The following is a 17,778-nucleotide window of genomic DNA, read 5'->3' as shown; positions in this document are numbered from 1 at the left end:
GCTATTATTTAACATGTTAGATCTATAGACTGGTCAAAAACATCAACTTAGTTTATATGATAAAGTCTTAAGAAAAACTGAAATGAGTACACTAAAACTTTATAAATCTAAAAGTATGTTTCTTTTGTAGTAATTCATACTGATAACACCTGCAAAAATTAGAAATCAAACTTAAACAGGGAGTACTTAAAAATGCATATTTTTACAATAATGCAAATATTAGTTCCTAAAATGATAACTATACTTAGTAAAGCAGTAGTTTAAACAAAATATACACTTAGCACACATGTAGTATTAATTAAAATGTTCTTCTGATAGAGTCTGAAGTAATTCCGAATATTATTTAAAGTAGAATACTAACCTCTCTGATTGGCAGCAAACCCTGGGGAACTTTGCATACTCCTAGCAAATAAAACAAAGTAGTTAGACATTAAACATCTTCTGTTGCCAAGATATACTCTGATTTACTTGTAGTCACACCTGAAATAAATTGAGTTAAAAGGCAATCGATATTTCTAAGACAAAAAAAGACAAGCACATTTTTTGTGGGGCAAGGAGTAACCAAATCTTATTTGCTTTAGTAGAAAAATAGTGGCATATAAACAAACACACACGCACAATTTTATCACGTTTATCATACAATTTTATCTAATGCAATATATTAGAGAGCTTTGACATCCCATTAAGAATACAATTTGACTTGACTTTAGGAATTCAATATATTTAACAAAGCTATACATATAAAATTTTACAATTCTCAATTATTTCTTTTAATTATAGAGATGGCTTCCCAGAGAAATTCTGATTTCCATAAATTCCATTAATACTTCAGAATCCCAAAACTGATTTCAAAGGACATCCTGGTTTTATCATATTTGTGACTATGAAATTATTTCATCCTACCTCTAAAGGAGCAAAGCAAACATGCAAGAAAATTCACAATACAAGCTGATCCTCCTTGTACTATAAATTGGAGTTACCCATGTATTTGGTAAACAGACAGAAGACAGATATTGTGCCACTGTCTTAGGAAATCTGTCAAATGTCTACCAACAAGAACCACAAAACTTACTGAATTAAATAAGCATTTTCAATAACAAACAAACCAACCTTGGAGACCACCTGGCTAAGAGCCCTCTCTTTTTATGAAACACCCTGTCAATAAAATATCTCAATAACTTCTAAGTATTTATAGGTGTTAATACATTGTGAATGTTACTGAAGATTATTGGCAAGGGGAGAAAACACAAGAGTCAGGAAAGGGGAATAAAGGAAAGACTAGCAAATAAGATGTGATACAGTTAGATATAAAACATTTGGGGCCATTTTAGCAGTTTAAATTGAGGAAGGAGAATGAGGCCCCTGATGAATTTAAGTGAGTTATTCACTTGTAGTAGCTCTGGGAGAAAGGGTAGGAAATCAAGGTTTTCATACCACACTGTATAGTTAAATAAGAAATGTTATAAAATTGGCATCAATAGGGCTGGCATCCTTCTAAGGATGCTGAAACTGGCATTCCAAGGTTGTGATCTAGATATAAGGTGAATATAGTACCATGTGAAAATTCTAAACATAGAAGATTCCAGAAGTGTTATTATTCAAACTTGTTTCTTTGCAAGAGAAGCAGCAGCAGGGCATGGATTCCACACATCAATTCTCTGCGTGTGTAATGAACATGCAACTGCATAAGGGAATTCACAGAGGACTCGGATTAGGAGACTTGTATTCACACGAGACTGCGATGAGATTTGTATTCTAGCCAGAGATCTGTCTGTAAATTGCTATGGGAACTTGGGAGTGTCATTAAACATTTCTGTTAAGTCTCAATTTCCTCATTTCTAAACATTTTATTAAAGTATGCAATATATTTCAAATTATTCCAATCAAAGACAAAGAAACATCAATAAGCTCGAGAGTAATTTCAAAATTAGTGTTATATAAATGTTCCATGTGAGTCCTAAGATTTTAAACTCAAAGTGATTCTTACATGTTTACACTCCGAAATCATTATATACATTCTGATAAGATTATTGTATAAGCTTTTTATTACCTGATCTGAGAAAGTGTATGGTCTAACTTCTTCCACAGAGATGACATAATTGCTGGGACATGAGTTGATGTTTCTAAAAGAAGAAAAGTTTCTTAATAAAACCAGTTGGAGAAAATTCATTATTTAATTTGAATAGAAAGAGGAAAACAATGAATGAGGAAAACAAACTCTTCTCTCAGCTGCTAACTTTACGCAGGGAAATGAAGAGGCTGCTTTCTTTTCTGAAGCCAATGAATATCAGATGCAATATGCGTCAAAATGGACATTTGTGAAATCTCTGAAGCTTTTGTAGATCAAAAATTTGGATCTTCTTTGAATTAAAAAATGACAAACTATTTTAAATATTTGCTCTATTTGCCATCATGTGATATCTGAAAGTGAATTAAAAAAATTTGACTTATAAGTAATCAAAAAGTCATGGAAATTCCTTGAGTGTAGAAATTAGTTTTCTACATCCAATGTTTTCATGTCCAAATCACTGTAAATGCTTAGGAATCCCTTAAAAAAAAATCTTACTCAGAATTATAGGCAAAATTCCTGAGGACTAATTAGTCTTTTTTAGGATATGCTTTAAAACCACGATGGGAAACACATTTAAAATCTTTACCAAATATTTATAAAAACTCAAACCAGAGAAAGCTACCTGACATAATAATGGGACATAAACCCTCGTATTACAATAGCATATTGTTTCTGATATCATTTACACTCTAAACATTCCCGTAAGTTAATATAGTTTGGGAAAAGAAGACTTGGGCAAAAAAATCAAGTAACCTTGAAGAATTAAAAATGAAATTCAGGCCCTGAACTTCCAGATCTATTACTTTCTAGTTTCTAGTTTTGTGATTTTGGAGAAGTTATCTGGCTTCTCTAATCCTCAGTTTTCTTTTTTAAAATGTTTTTTTTGTTGTTGTTTTAAGATTTTATTAGGGAAGGGGAACAGGACTTTATTGGGGAACAGTGTGTATTTCTAGGACTTTACTGGAGAACACTGTGTTTTTTCTAGGACCCATAAGCTCCAAGTCAAATTGTTGTCCTTTCAATCTTAGTTGTGGAGGGCACAGCTCAGCTCCAGGTCCAGTTCAACATGGAGCCATTGTTCAATCTTAGTTGCAGGGGGCGCAGCCCACCATCCCTTGTGGGAGGTGAACTGGCAACCTTGTAGTTGAAAGCACATGCTCCAACCAACTGAGCCATCCGGCCGCCCAGGAGCTCAGCAGCAGCTCAGCTCAAGATGCTGTATTCAATCTTAGCTGCAGCCCACCATCCCTTGCGGGAGTTGAACTGGCAACCTTGTGGTTGAGTGCACGCACTCCAACCAACTGAGCCATCCAGTCACCCGGGAGCTCAGTGGCAGCTCAGCAGCAGCTCGTTGTCTTCATTCTAGTTGCAGAGGGCGCAGCTCGCTGGCCCATGTGGGAGTGAAACCGGCAACCCTGTTGCCCAGAGCTCACGTTCTAACCAACTGAGCCACCCATCCGCCCAATCCTCAGTTTTCTGATACTTAAAAATAGGTCTAAACAATCAACACCTCTCACTAGATTATTTTAAGGACTAAGATAAAACATGAAAACACTCAGCACAATGTTGTTTATGAACAGTAGTCAATAAACGTTAAATTTATTTCTTTTCCACGTAATCATTTTATGCTAATTACTTACTACTAATCCTTCTGTTAATTTGTACGCTGTGGAAATAATCATATTAGAAAACAAAACAAATTTTAACTTTCTCCCTAAAACATTAATTTAGGAAAGTATTATTTTATATTCTAGTCAATATAAGCCAGAAGTTTATGACTGGTTCCTGTGTTCAGATTTAGACTACAAAGAACTAAATTAAAATATTAGTTTGAAATGTTATAACACACAGCAATGCCTGTTCATCAGAGTAGATGCACAGAATTAAGAGTTTTATTCTAGGTCTTTTTAAATAATTATTTTGTTATATTTGTTAATATTCAGATTTGCAGTTTATCACTCAATATAAACACAGAATATTTAGGTATTTCCCAGTAAAATTCATCTCATCATAACTGAGACAAGTTTTCTTATGGCTTTTAAGTGGCATTAATAGCCTTTAAAAATTCTAATTAAAACAATTAAATAAATGCTATGTAAGATTAACAACAAAAAAATCCCTGAACCTGAATTCTTACCTTTTGTTTTCATAGCTACATATTCATTCAAAATTGTTGTCAAGTTTTTTCCAAATAAGGACTGAAAAGAAAAAGATAAAGCATTACCAAAATCATATACTACTAACAACAGGTTCCTACTATGAAACACTTCACCATATTAAGTTATTAAAAGATCTGGATTGCAGAGTAGCTAGTGAAGAAAGAGTAGAGAGCAAGTCATCAAAAATGAAAATAGTCATTCAAGTTAGGGGGTCGAATCAAATATTCTAAGGGTAAAGACTCGTTTGAATAAGTCTTGACTTTAAGAATAACACTGTGACTATGCTTCTTTAGCTAAAATAACCCAAAGGCATAAAAGCAGTTTTCAGCTGGGAGGTAGGGATCCAGTCATGTAACTGTTTAAAAACAGTAAGGACCCACTTGTAACATGCCCTTTCTATCCTACAAGCCAGGTGACTCTGCCAAAGAACAAAGCAAACTATCGAGTGTAAGGGATACCCTTCCCAAAGATCGTACCTTCCTATTTCCACTTCTATTGTCTCATTTTATCGCCCCCCATTCCTATTACTACTAAAGGGCAGGCTTTTATTACCTCGTTTGTCATCATATAATAAAATAGGGAAGAACAAGGGTTTCTAGAGCAGGCAGTTCTGGGTTCAAGGTCAACAATTACTACAGGTGTGATAAATCACCTAAATTCTCTAAGGCTTACCTCCAAATATACAAATGAACATATTAATTCATAATTGTTTGTTGTAAAGATAAAGTTAGGATACATGTAACATGACCAGCACAATGTTTAACACATAACAAGTCATTAGTTCCCTTTCATCTCCTGAAGTTGCATAGCAGCTTTCTAATTTGTTCTTCTGTCTTAAAGCCTAAGAAGTATGAGGGGATTTGCTTAATACTATCTTGGTCATTATACCTTGCTTTATTTCTAATAACTAATAAGTAATTGCGGAATGACTGCTATGTACTGAAAGGTGTCCCCCAAGATTCATGTGAGAACACAGCAAGAAGGTGGCCCTTTATAAGCCAGGAAGACAGTCCTCACTAGGAATTGAATCAGGGACATCCTGATGTTCAACTTCTCAGCCTCCAGAACTGTGAGAAGTGCTTGTTTTTAAAAAAACGTGAAGTTTTTAGGGTATTACTGCTACTAGGCCCTCATAGCAGACAAAACTACATAAACACACAGACGCGCTAACCCACATATACAAACATAACTGTATTTCTATATGTATTTGTACATATATTAAACATGCCTTCATAGTGATACTTGACTGTAATTCAACATCACAGGTTTTATTCTTATGCTTATTTGTATCTTCTTTCTCAGAGTGAGAAACCTGGCTCCCATTATCTACAGTCTATTTTTGTACTTGTGTAGAATTGCTAATTTAGAAAAACTCAAATTTAAGATTCATTCATGTTATGCGAATCAACTGTTATTTATTGTTTAGTAGTATTCCATTGTATGAATATACCAGTTTGTTATTCACTTGCTGAAAGACACCTTGGTTTTCAGTTTTTGATCACCAGAGTTAAAAATTATTAAGCAGGTTTTTGTGTGAACGTAAGTTTTTCAATTCACTTGGGTAAATATCTGGGTATACGAGTGCTGGGTTACACAGGGAGAGTATATTTAAGTTTGTAAACAACTGCCAATCTGTTTTACAAAGTAGCTGTATGAGATTTTGCATTTTCATCAGCAATGAATGGGAGTTCCTGCTGGTCTGCATCCTTGCCATGAAGGATCTTAAGTTTTTATTTTTTATACTAGCCATTCCAATAGGTATATACTGATATCTCACTGGGGTATTAATTTGTATTTTCCTAATGATTAATGATGTGAAGGCTTTTTTTTTTCCCCATATGCTTATTGCCATCCATATATTTTCTTTGGGACAGTCTTTAGATCTCTTGCCCACTTAAAAAAAAGTTTTTTTTTTTTTTTTTTTTTTAAATTATAAGAGCTTTTAATATATTCTGGGAACATATCCTTTATCGGGTACGTGAGTTATATTTTCTTCTAGCCTGTGGCTTGTCATTCTTTTAATGCTACCTCTTACAGAGCAAAAGTTTTTAATTTGTGGAAAATTGAATTTTTATAATCAGTGCTTTTAGTATCATATCTAAAAACTCATTGTCAAACACAAGGTTACACAAAGTTTTTCCTGTTTCTTCTCAAAAGTCTTATGGTTTTACATTTTCTGTCTATTATCTATTTGGTTAATTTTTGTACGAGGTTCTTTTTCTGTATCTGAATGTCTAATTGTTCTATCACCATTTGGCGATAAGATGATCCTCCTCCACTGAAATGCCTTTGCACTCTTCTCAAAAGCCAGATTTGTCCCACTGATCTAACCTTCCCCTAATGTCACTCAATCTTGACTACTATAGCTTGTTGGTAAGTCTTAAAATAAGTAATGTGAGTCCTCCAACTTGTCCTTTTTAAGACTTGTTTGGTCTATTCTAGTTCCTCTGCATTTCCATATGTAATTTAGAATTCAGCTTGTTGCTGTCTACGACAATGCTTGTGGAGATTTTGATTGCAACAAATCTTTAGATCAAAATGGGAAGAACTGACATTTTAACAATATCGAGTTTCTCAATCCATGAACACAATATATGTCTCCTTTTATTCAATTCTTTGATGTCTTTCATGTAGATTTTAGAATACACATCCATACATATTTTATTAGATTTATTACCTAAGTATTTTATTTGTTTGTTGCTAATGCAAACGGTATTTTTTTAAAAAAAATCAATACCCAATGGTCCATTGTGGGTATAAAGAAATACGATGAATTTATATATATTTTGTACCCTGTGACCTTGCTCATCTCTAGCAGCTTCATAGATTTTTTTTTTAGGTTTCCTCCACAGACAATCATGTTGTCTGTGACATGAAATGAATCTAAGAAGCCATGTTTAAAATAAGATGACAAAGTATCATTTCAAGTAATGTAGTTGTAGAATGTATCTTTTTTTTTTTTTTTTTTACCAAAAGATGCTGTTAGTCTAGTGACCCATTTTATATTTGTCTGAAGTAAGGAACCAAACAGGAAAGGTTGAGCTGTTATAAAATACCACAAACAAGGTGGCTTAAATAATAGACACCGATTTCTCATCATTCTGGAGGCCGGAAAGTCCAACAAGGTGACAGCCGATTTGGTTCCTGGTGAGATCCAACTTTGTGGCTTGTAGACATCCCTTCTTGTTGCTCCAAAGGCCTTTCCTCGATGTGTGTACATAGAGCGATCTCTTTCTTTTACACTTCTTCTGAGGGCACTAATTTCATGAGTGCCCCAACCTCATAATCTAACCTAAATCTAATTAGTTCCCAAAGGCCCTTCATGCATATACCATCACACTGGAGTTTAGGGTTTCAACACACAAAGTCTGAAGGGACACAAATATTCAATCCGTAACAGGAAGTAAACAAGGCCCAAGACAAGAAGTAGTGAAAGTAATTAGAAATGAGGGTATCATTATGACACTGATTTTTAGAGGCCAAGTTCTTAATTCACTTACCAGCTTTGGCATAAATGTATGAAAAGAAGAGCTGTCATTTTGGGGGTCTTTCCAATCATGCATGAATGCAAACTATCAAATTTCTGATAAATTTGATTTTGCTAATGAGCTGATTTTAAGACTCTGCTTATAGTCTCTAATGTTCATCAATGATGAAATATTTCCCTTAAGAAACAAATCACTCACCAGCAAGCAGGCTGGGATAAAACCTTCATCTGTACAATGTTCTGCATATTCTTTTAAATGTGAACTTTCCAAAATAAAAGTCTGGCAAGTAGAAGTGAGGTTTTCCTGTTGTAAATATCCTAAATGAAAAATAAAAGTTTAGGTAATTTCAGTAAATCCTACACTTTTGATAAAACTGCTATTAGAAATGCTAGAGACCCATGTTGGGCACACACATAGGAAGTGGAGCACTTTCATATCACAAAAGCAATTTCAGGTTGAATGTGCTGGGTTTTTATAGCCTAGCTCAGAAACACCAGTTTGTGCTGCCACAAAGTAGAATTCATAGAATAAGTGGCTGGTTAATGGGAAAAATCCTAACCACACTGGAAAATAAGGTTTGATAAAGTGCAATTACTCCACAGTAATGCTTATAGGAGAATCAACAAAGCAACAATAAATAAATAACTGGAGACCACTAAAGAAATGATATTCTTCCACTCCATAACCTCCATATTGACTAGGTCAGTAAACGATACAAATTAACTTACTGAATTAAAAAAAAAAAATCTATATTCTCTCAATGTTGCTATTTACTACTTCATTTATTTGCCTAATGATTTAAGAGAAAAATGAAGAAAATAACTACTTTGCATGAAACGTGAGACAGGCACTTCTTTGATGTTTTAATTTATGCTCTGTGGGAATCAAAGCATTAACTATGTCAATAAGAACTCTGACACTCACACCTAACTGACATTTATGGAACAATATTATGAACCAGCGCTCAGTACTTTTACACACATGGACACTTTATTTGTCCTCACTAGCAGCCCATCTTTCTCTCTTAGGATAACTAAGTTTTAAGTAAACTAACCACTAAAAATCGTAGTATAGTACAAAAAGAACACTGGACAGACTATCAGGAAACCAGGTTCTTATTCTATTCTGTTAAAATAAACATTGTGACTTTGGGACAAAAAAAAAAATAATCATCTCTTCTTCAGGTCTCGATGCTTCATCTGTATAAGGCACCACACTTGCCTTGACTTGTGGATCAAATCTGGTTAAATTACTCCTTTCAATCACTTCCCATAGCTCTCTTTAAACTTCTCAATTCTGAGCGGCTTCAGTAGGAATGGTGGATTGAGGACCTCCAAAAATCCTCTACTCCATAAAAGCAATGAGAATACTGACACAAGTAATTAAAGTTAATTTTTACAGACCTCTAAAAACAGTCTTGCAAAAACCTGAGAACATTTAAAGAAATGTTAGTAAGTACAGTGAACAATGTGATATTTTAACTTGTTTTATTGTCACGCTCATTTCCCCAGCTTAGTGGCATACTTGAAAGTCAAAAGCCTGCAATCATTGTGAAAACTATCAGCCTAGCAGCCTTGAAGGAATCAGATGGGGCTGGAATTTTTCCAAAGCCCCAATCACAGAAACTGTCTGTTTGATCTGTGTTGACAATTCCCTTTAAAACCCCACTGCATGGCTTGCCTTTAAACTGAATCAGTGTTCATCCAGTGCGAACAAGCTTCTCCTTGTGCGTCTTTGCTTAAAACTATCAGCAGGAATTGCTTAACACCACAGCTGCCTGTGACACAGATTAACAGTTGGGGCAAAGAATAAGATAACCAAAACAACAACACTCTTAAAAAAAAAAAAAGCTGGGGAATGAGAAGCCTTTAGGGGGCTTTGAAAAGTTCTGACATATTTCTGGGGTACTAGGTCACCTCCAAGTGTAAGGCAGGGCACATAGAAAAGACCTGACAAGGCCCTAAGCCCTCACTTCTGGCTGACCAGGAGGCTCTGAGTAAGCAGAGATGTGAATGAAGGTTGAGGCAGAGTTGTCAGTCAACTGCTTAGATGAATGTTGAAGCCCAAAGTATACACAGCCCCCTGGCAAACAACAGGAAACTTACTGATTCCAATCATTTAAGGAAATCAATGTCCAATCATAAAATATAAACTCAAAGCATAGACTCTACTATAGAATTAGATCAGGAAAACTAAACAAACAGCAACTGCTAGAACAACAAAGAATTTTAAACACAAGGGAGGGAGGAGAATTTGATTACAAAAGTTGTTACATTATTTAAAGTGTCTAGATTTCAACAAAAAATTATGAGACATGTAGAGAAACAAGAAAGTGTGGCTCATACTGCGGAGGGGGGGTGGAAGGGAGGGAACAGTCAATAGAAACTATCCCAAAGGAAGCCAAGACACTAGATTTAAGACTTTAAACTAGCTATTTTAAATAAGTTTGGAGAACCAGATATCTAAAGGAAAGTATGATAACAATGTCTCATCAAAAAGAAATAAAAGAGATAGAAATTATTTTAAAAAAACAGTAGAAATTCTAGAGGTGAAAAGTATAACTGAAATGAAAAATTCTCTAGAGGGGGCTCAATAGCAGATGTGAGGCAGATGAAAGAATCAGTGAACTTGAACATATACAAATGAGATTATTCAGTATGAAGAACAGAAACAAACAAAAAATGATGAAAAGTGAAGTTTCAGAGATCTGTGGGACACCATCATTTGCGCCAACATAAGCATAATGGGAGTCCCAGAAGAAGACAGAAAAGGGCAGAAAGTATTTGAAGAAACAATGTTCAAGAAAATCCAAAATTCTAAGAAACACAATCTACTTATACAGGAAGCTCAACGAACTGCAAGTAGGATAAATTCAAAGACAAACACAATCTACTTATCCAGGAAGCTCAACAAACTGCAAGCAGGATAAATTCAAAGACAGCCGTTTCCAGACACATCATAATCAAACTGTCAAAAGACAAGAGAGAATCTTGAAAGCAGAAAGAGAGAAACTCCTCTCTGGAAATATTTAAACAAAAAAGGAAGTAACAGGAATAAAACCAAGAAGACATCAGATACACAGACTATAAATAACTATATGGCAGACAAAATCCACACCTTATCAGTAATTATATTAAATGGTAATGGAGTAAATGCTCAACCAAAAGGTAGAAACTCACAGAACAGATAAAACACATGATCCAATTATATGCTCTCTACAGTAGAAACACTTCCGATTCAAAGATACGAATAGGCTGAAAATAAAAGGATGGGAAAAAAAATAGCATCCAAACAGTAACCAAATGATAACTGGAGAGGCTACACCAATATCAAAGTAGACATTAAGACAAACATTGTTACTATAGACAGAGATAATAAAAGTTTCAATCAATCAAAAAGAAAAGAATCACAAGCTGATATGCACCTAACAACAGAGGCCCTTAAAACATTAAGCAGAAATTAACAGAAGTGAAAGGAGAAATAAACAATTCAACAATAAAAGTTATAGACTTCAATATCTTACTTTAAAATAGAGAAAAGGTCAACAAGAAAATTGAAGATCTGAACACTATAACTTGACTAAACCTAACAGATTTCTATAGTCCACTCCTCCACCCAATAACAGGAGAATACATTCTTTTCAAATGCACATAAACATTTACCAGTATAAAGCATAATTAGGATATAAAACAAGTCTCAAAAAATTTTTTTAGCAGATTGAAATCATACAGAGTATACTTTCTGACCACAGTGAAGTGAAATTAGAAATCAGTAATAATAGAAAATAGGAAATTCACAAGTATATGAAATTAAACAACATTCAAGATACCCAGGGGTTAAAGAAATCACAATGAAAATAGAAAAAATTTGAGACAAATGAAAACAAAAACATAGCATACCAAACCAAAATGTATGGGTTGCAGCTAAAGCAGTACTTAGTGATATATTTACAGCTATAAATACTTGTATTAGAAAGATGAAAAGATCTCAAATCAATAACCTATCCCTCTACTTTATAAAACTAGAAAGAACGTAGCGTAGCAAACCCAAAGGAAGCAGAAAAAAGGAAATAATAGTTAAGAGACAAAAATAGACAATTAAAAAAAAAGACAAATCAATGAAACCAAAAGTTGGTTCTCTGAAAAGGTCAACAAAATTGACACGTACCGTGTTTCCCTGAAAATAAGACTAGGTCTTATATTAATTTTTGCTCCAAAAGACGCACTAGGGCTTATGTTCAGGGGATGTCATCCTGAAAAATCAGGCTAGGGCTTATTTTCCAGTTAGGTCTTATTTTTGGGGAAACACACTATTTAGCTGAACAGACCAAGGAAATTAAAAAAACACAGAAGACTTAATTAAAGAGAAAATAGAGAAGAATACTATCAACTTTACAAAAAGAAGTTGGACTGTAGAGGAATACTATGAACAGTTGTATGTCAACAATTTAGTGAGCCTACGTGAAGTGGATGATGCCTAGAAAGACAAAAACTAACTAAACCAAGTCAAGAAGAAACAGAAAATCTAAAACAAGTAAGGAGCCTGACCTGCAATAAAGAAACTTTTCACAAAGAGAGACCTAGGATTAAATAGCATTATTGGTGAATTTTACCACACATTGAAGGAAGAATCAGTATCAATCTTTCACAAACTCTTTAAAAACAGAAGAGAAGACTTCCCTTTTCATATGAGGCCAATAATCCGATACTAAAACCAGACAAAGACATTACAAGAAAACTACACACCAACGTCCCTTATGAAAAAGATGTAATAATTCTCAACAAAATACTAGCAAACAAAATTCAGTAACATTTAAAATTGATTATATACCACGGCCAAGTGAGACTGTGCCAGAAATGCAAGGTTGGTTCAATAAAACAAAAATAAATCAATGTAATATACTATATTAATAAAGGTCAAAAACAACATTATTATGTCAATAGATGCAGAAAAGTCATTTGACAAACTCCAACACCCTTTCATGATAAAAAAAACACTAGGAGTAGAAGGGGGTTTGGGGAGGAGAAGAAGAGAATTTCTTTAACCTAGTAAAGGCATCTACGAAAATCCCACAGCTAACATTGTAGTCAATGGTGAAAGGCTCAAAGCTTTCCCTTAGTATCAGGGACAAGGATATCTGCTTTTGCCACTTCTATGCAACAGTGTAATAGAAGTTCTAGCCTGGGCAGTTATGAAAGAAACAGAAATAAAAAGCATCCAGACTGGAAGGAAAGAGTTATATAGCTCTATCTGCAGATGACATGATGTTTTATATAAAAAATTTTAAGGAAGCCATGCACACACAAAAAAATATTAAAGCCAATAAAACATGTCAGCAAAGTTGAAGGATACAAGATGAATATATAAAAATCATTTATATTTCTATACATTTGCAATGAACAATCCAAAAATGAAATTAAGAAAACGGTTCCATTTACAATAGCACCAAAAAGAATAAAATACCTAAGAATATATTTAACAAGACTACACTGAAAACTACAAAACATCAATGAAAAATATTAAAGAAGATTAAATAAATGGAAAGATATCTTGTGTTCGTGGATTTGAAGTTAATACTGTTAAGATATCAAACTCCCAGAGCTGATCCACACACTCAACACAATCCCTATCGAAATCTGCCTTTTGTGCAGAAATTAACAAAACCTATCCTAAAAGTTACACAGAAAGACAAGGGACCCAGAGTAACCAAAAGAATCCTAACAATGAAAAAGTTGGAAGACTTACAGCCATTTCAAAGCACACTACAAAGCTAAAGTAAATCAAGGTAATGTGTTCCTGGCATAAGGACAGACACACAGATTAATGGAACAGAATTAACTGTCCAGATACTTATGGTCAATTGATTTTCAAAGAGTGCCAAGTCAATGGGAAAAAGGACAGTCTTGTTTCAACAACTGGTGCTGGGGACAACAGGATATCCACATGCAAAAGAATGAAGTTGGACCCTTACCTCACAACAAATACAAAAAACACAAAAAGAACGTAAGAGGTAAAACTATAAAACTCTTAGGAAAAAACGCAGGTGCAAACCTTTGTTTTTGACCTTGGATTAGGCAATGCTTTCTGAGATATGACATCTGAAGAAAAAGCAACCAAAGAAAAAATAGAAAATTAAAAACTTTTGTGCTTCCAAGGATACTCACAAGAAAGTAAAAAAACAACCAGCAAACAAAATGGAAGAAAATATTTGCAAATCGTATATCTGATAAGGTCTAGAATCCAGAATATATAAAAGACTTACAAGACAATGAAAAGATAACTCGATTAAAAAAATGGACCAAGATTTAAATAAACCTTTCTCCCAAGAAGATATACAAATTATTAATTAACACATGAAAAGAGGCTCAACTTCCTTAGTTATTAGGATACGTAAAATCAAAATCATAATGAGATATAACCAATTCATACCCACTAGGATAGGCAAAATTAAAACACAGACAGTAAGTAGTAAGTACGGGTGCTTCTCAACTTATGATAGGGTTATATCCCGATAAACCCATTGTAAGTTGAAAATGAATTTAATACACCTAACGTACCAAACATCATAGCTTAGCTTAGCCACTACCTGAAATGTGCTCAGAACACTTACATTAGCTTACAGTTGGGCAATTATCTTGGAGTTTCATCTCAAGAGTAACTGCCTTCTTTTCTCACCAGAAGCAGGAGATACAGATGGGTGTTTCATAGACATGATACGGATGTGAAAACACAAAATACAATATCCAAAAAAAGCTAGTAACACAGTGCACTGTAGACTATCAGTTATCTGCCCTCGTGATCACGTTGGTGACTGGGAGCTGCAGTTCACCGCTGCGGCTCAGCATCACCAGTATTGTACTGCATGTCACTCGCCAGGGAAAAGATCAAAATTCAAAGCAGAGTTTTCCACTGAATGTATACTGCTTTCCCACCATCGTAAAGTTGAAAAATCATGAATTGAACCATCGTAAGTCGAGGACTTGTTAGTACTGCAAAAATGTGGTGAATCTGGAAACCTCATATATTGCTGGTGGGAACACAAAAATGGTGCAACCACTTTGGAAAACCACTTGGCAAGTTCTCAAAAATACCAAAACATAGCATTACCATATGGCCAAGCAAGTCCTCTCCTAGGTATATATCTAAGAGCATTAAAATCATATGTCCAAACTAAACTTGAACATGAATGTTCATAGCAGCATTTTTCATAATAGATTAAAAGTGGCAATAATCCAAACGTCCATCAGTGAATGGAAAAACAAAATGTGATATATCCATACAATGAAATATTATTCAGGCATAAAAAGGAATTAATTAAGTGTACTTGCTATAACATGGATGCTTCTTGAAAACATGAAATTCAATAGGTCAAACACAAAAGGCCACGTACTGTATGCAGTAGTACCTTGGTTTTCAACCGTCTCCGTTGATGAACATTTCAGTTTACGGTTTACAAATGCCATAAACCCGGAAGTAAATGCTTTGGTTTTTGAACACGCCTCGAAAGTTGAACATGTCATGCCACTTCCACTGAGTGCAAGATCCTGAGGCCTAGCTGTCGGCTATTTTCGAATGTTTCAGAACTCGAACAGTCTTCTGGAATGGATTACGTTAGAAAACTGAGGTACCACTGTAATTCCATTTACATGAAATGTCCAGAATAGGCAAATCCAGAGACAGAAAGCAGATTAGCGGTTGCAAGAAGACGTGGGAAAGGGAAAATTTGGACTTAAGAGGCATGGAGTTTCTTTTTGGGGGGATGGAAATGTTATGGAATTAAGGTACTGGTGATGGCTGCATAAAATTTTGAGTATACTAAAAACCACTGAATTTTACACTTTGTGGTATATGAATTATATCTCAATGAAAAAATATAATCCTAAATTCTTAACATGTTATATGAAGTTTTACTTGTTTTGCATCCAAATTTCCTCTTTAACCTTTTATCTTGTTATTTCATCTCTCCAAGTCAAATTAGTCTTTCAATTCCACAAGTAAACAAACGGTCTTATGTCAAGGCCACTGTACACTCTATACCCTTTCCTTGGGCAGTTTTGTTTTTTCCTAGCCTAATTTTGACTCATTCTTCAGGTCTAGTGTAACTATCACTTCCTCAGAGACATTTTTTTGAATCCTCTCACTGTACCACACTCCTATTACGAGGTAATAGATTCCCTTATACTTGCCTTTGTTTGTATATTTATTTCAGTACTGGTATAAGTCAGTAAGTACTTACCTACAGTAAGCCCTCACTTAATGTCATTGATAGGTTCTGTGACTTTAAACAAAATGACGTACAATGAGACCAATTTTACCAGAGGTTAAATTATATAAACTAGAGTTAAAACGATGAGTTGGCATCAATGTTATAACGAAACAAAGTTGAATGAAACATTATCCGAGGACCTGCTATATTAAAGCAATTATTTGTAAGGTGTCTTCCAATTTTAAAATTACAAGGTTGTACTCTTTTCATCTGAAACTGTATCTTTAACTAACCAAGCCCTACAAGTCAGAAACTAATGAGTGGACCCACAAAGTCATTATACATGATTATAAAAAGGAAAGGTCAAGGAAATCGTCACTCCATTAAAGGGAATGAATGCCCTAGCTGGGATTTGGGAACCAACTCACAACTTTCTAGTTATAGTTGATGAATCAGTGTTCCAAACTCTTGCTAACCAATGCTAAAGGCAGAAATAAACAAGCATACAAATAAAAAACCAAAGACACTATCCTTTGGAGTATGGGAAAACGTTTAGAAACTACTAGAAGAAAGCTTTTTTTTTTAATACTACTACTTTAATATCCCCATAACTAAAGATGTGAAATCACCTCAAACGTGAAATTACATGGATCAGAGATTGCTATTTTCCTTTTATTTTTCACAAATAAACAACTCAATATAAAACCCTATAAAACTATAGCCAGCTGAAAAGAAATCATTTTTAAGATGACTGGCTTTCTGACAATTACGTTATTTGGAATAAGTTAGCTGCTACTAGGATTTCATGAATATAGAAATTTAAAATGTGTACGAACAGTCATCCTGGACTCTGGATAGTTGGAACTTTTTCTTTATGTGCTTTACAATTTACATTGAAGACCCCAAATAAACAGTTTCTTTTCATGGTAGAGCGTTTCCTAAGCACTAATGACCCCAGATGTTTTCATAACCACTTAGGAGTTCTAACAGGTGGTGGTATGAAATCCAATTCCTTAAATAGATTTGATTTTCTCTGGACCAAGAATTCTCAAAAAGAATGACATAGCTCCAATGGCTTGAAAACTGGTACTAGGAAGAGAGTAGAACAAAGACATTACTCTTTTGATGCATAAATTACAGGTATACATACAAAATATAAACAGTATATTTCCCAAGGGAAGGGCGATTAGGGAAAAAAAAAAAGTCTAAAAATATTTGTTAAAGGTGTGATAATGAAATAAAGGTTGATAACACTGCCCTAGGCAGAATGTAGTAATATATAGTTATCCTTTCTCAGAAAATATGGTCATCTGTGTTAGCATACCGTGGGAAAGGAATCATCACAGATCACATAGTTTATGGCTTATCGTAAGACATTATACTTTTGTGTAGTATACACTTTAAAAACGTTCTATTAAAAGGCTAGATTACTTCTATAACGCGTTTAAAAGTTATACTGCATCTTAAAATAGCAAAATATGAGATATATATCTTCTGCTCTTAAAAACATGTCCTACTTTGGGCAATCTAGATTTCCCATTTTAGACTTCATATATTTTGCTTTACTTTTGTCCCAGAAGTTCCAAAATAATGTGGTAAAGCAATAGCTGACTACATTCATGTTCATTTATCATTTTATATATATAGTTAACCAGTTACTTGCCTACAAAAAGCTTGTTTATTATCATTAAGTACCTGATTATAACCAATCCTCAATCATAATAGAGGAAATTTCACGTACAAATTATTCCAAATCGCAAATGTTACAATGAAAATACAAACTAGGGGCAATCATCTTATTCCAATGATAATACAAATAATAGTTCTTCAATTAACATTAATTATTAATTATGG

The 17,778-nt window shown here is 34.2% G+C and overlaps 1 protein-coding gene across 4 annotated transcripts in view; it reads right to left on the bottom strand.

Moving 5' to 3' along the window:
• The window catches only part of LOC117030287 (protein NPAT), a 49,164-nt gene that overhangs the window by 26,602 nt on the left and 4,784 nt on the right, over positions 1–17,778 (bottom strand). For 3 of the 4 annotated variants that reach the window (XM_033120291.1, XM_033120293.1, XM_033120292.1), the window contains exons 2-5: positions 7,917–8,035; positions 4,209–4,269; positions 2,051–2,123; positions 362–402 (exon numbers count right to left, since the gene is read on the bottom strand). In XM_033120291.1, coding sequence (XP_032976182.1) covers positions 362–402; positions 2,051–2,123; positions 4,209–4,269; positions 7,917–8,035 — 294 coding nt within the window. The remainder of the gene's footprint in view (positions 1–361; positions 403–2,050; positions 2,124–4,208; positions 4,270–7,916; positions 8,036–17,778) is intronic. The other variant, XM_033120294.1, reaches the window with a different exon arrangement.

This window comes from Rhinolophus ferrumequinum, chromosome 11 (assembly GCF_004115265.2).
Source record: "Rhinolophus ferrumequinum isolate MPI-CBG mRhiFer1 chromosome 11, mRhiFer1_v1.p, whole genome shotgun sequence".
NCBI classification, from domain to species: domain Eukaryota; kingdom Metazoa; phylum Chordata; class Mammalia; order Chiroptera; family Rhinolophidae; genus Rhinolophus; species Rhinolophus ferrumequinum.
This window is presented reverse-complemented; position numbering and strand designations above follow the sequence as displayed.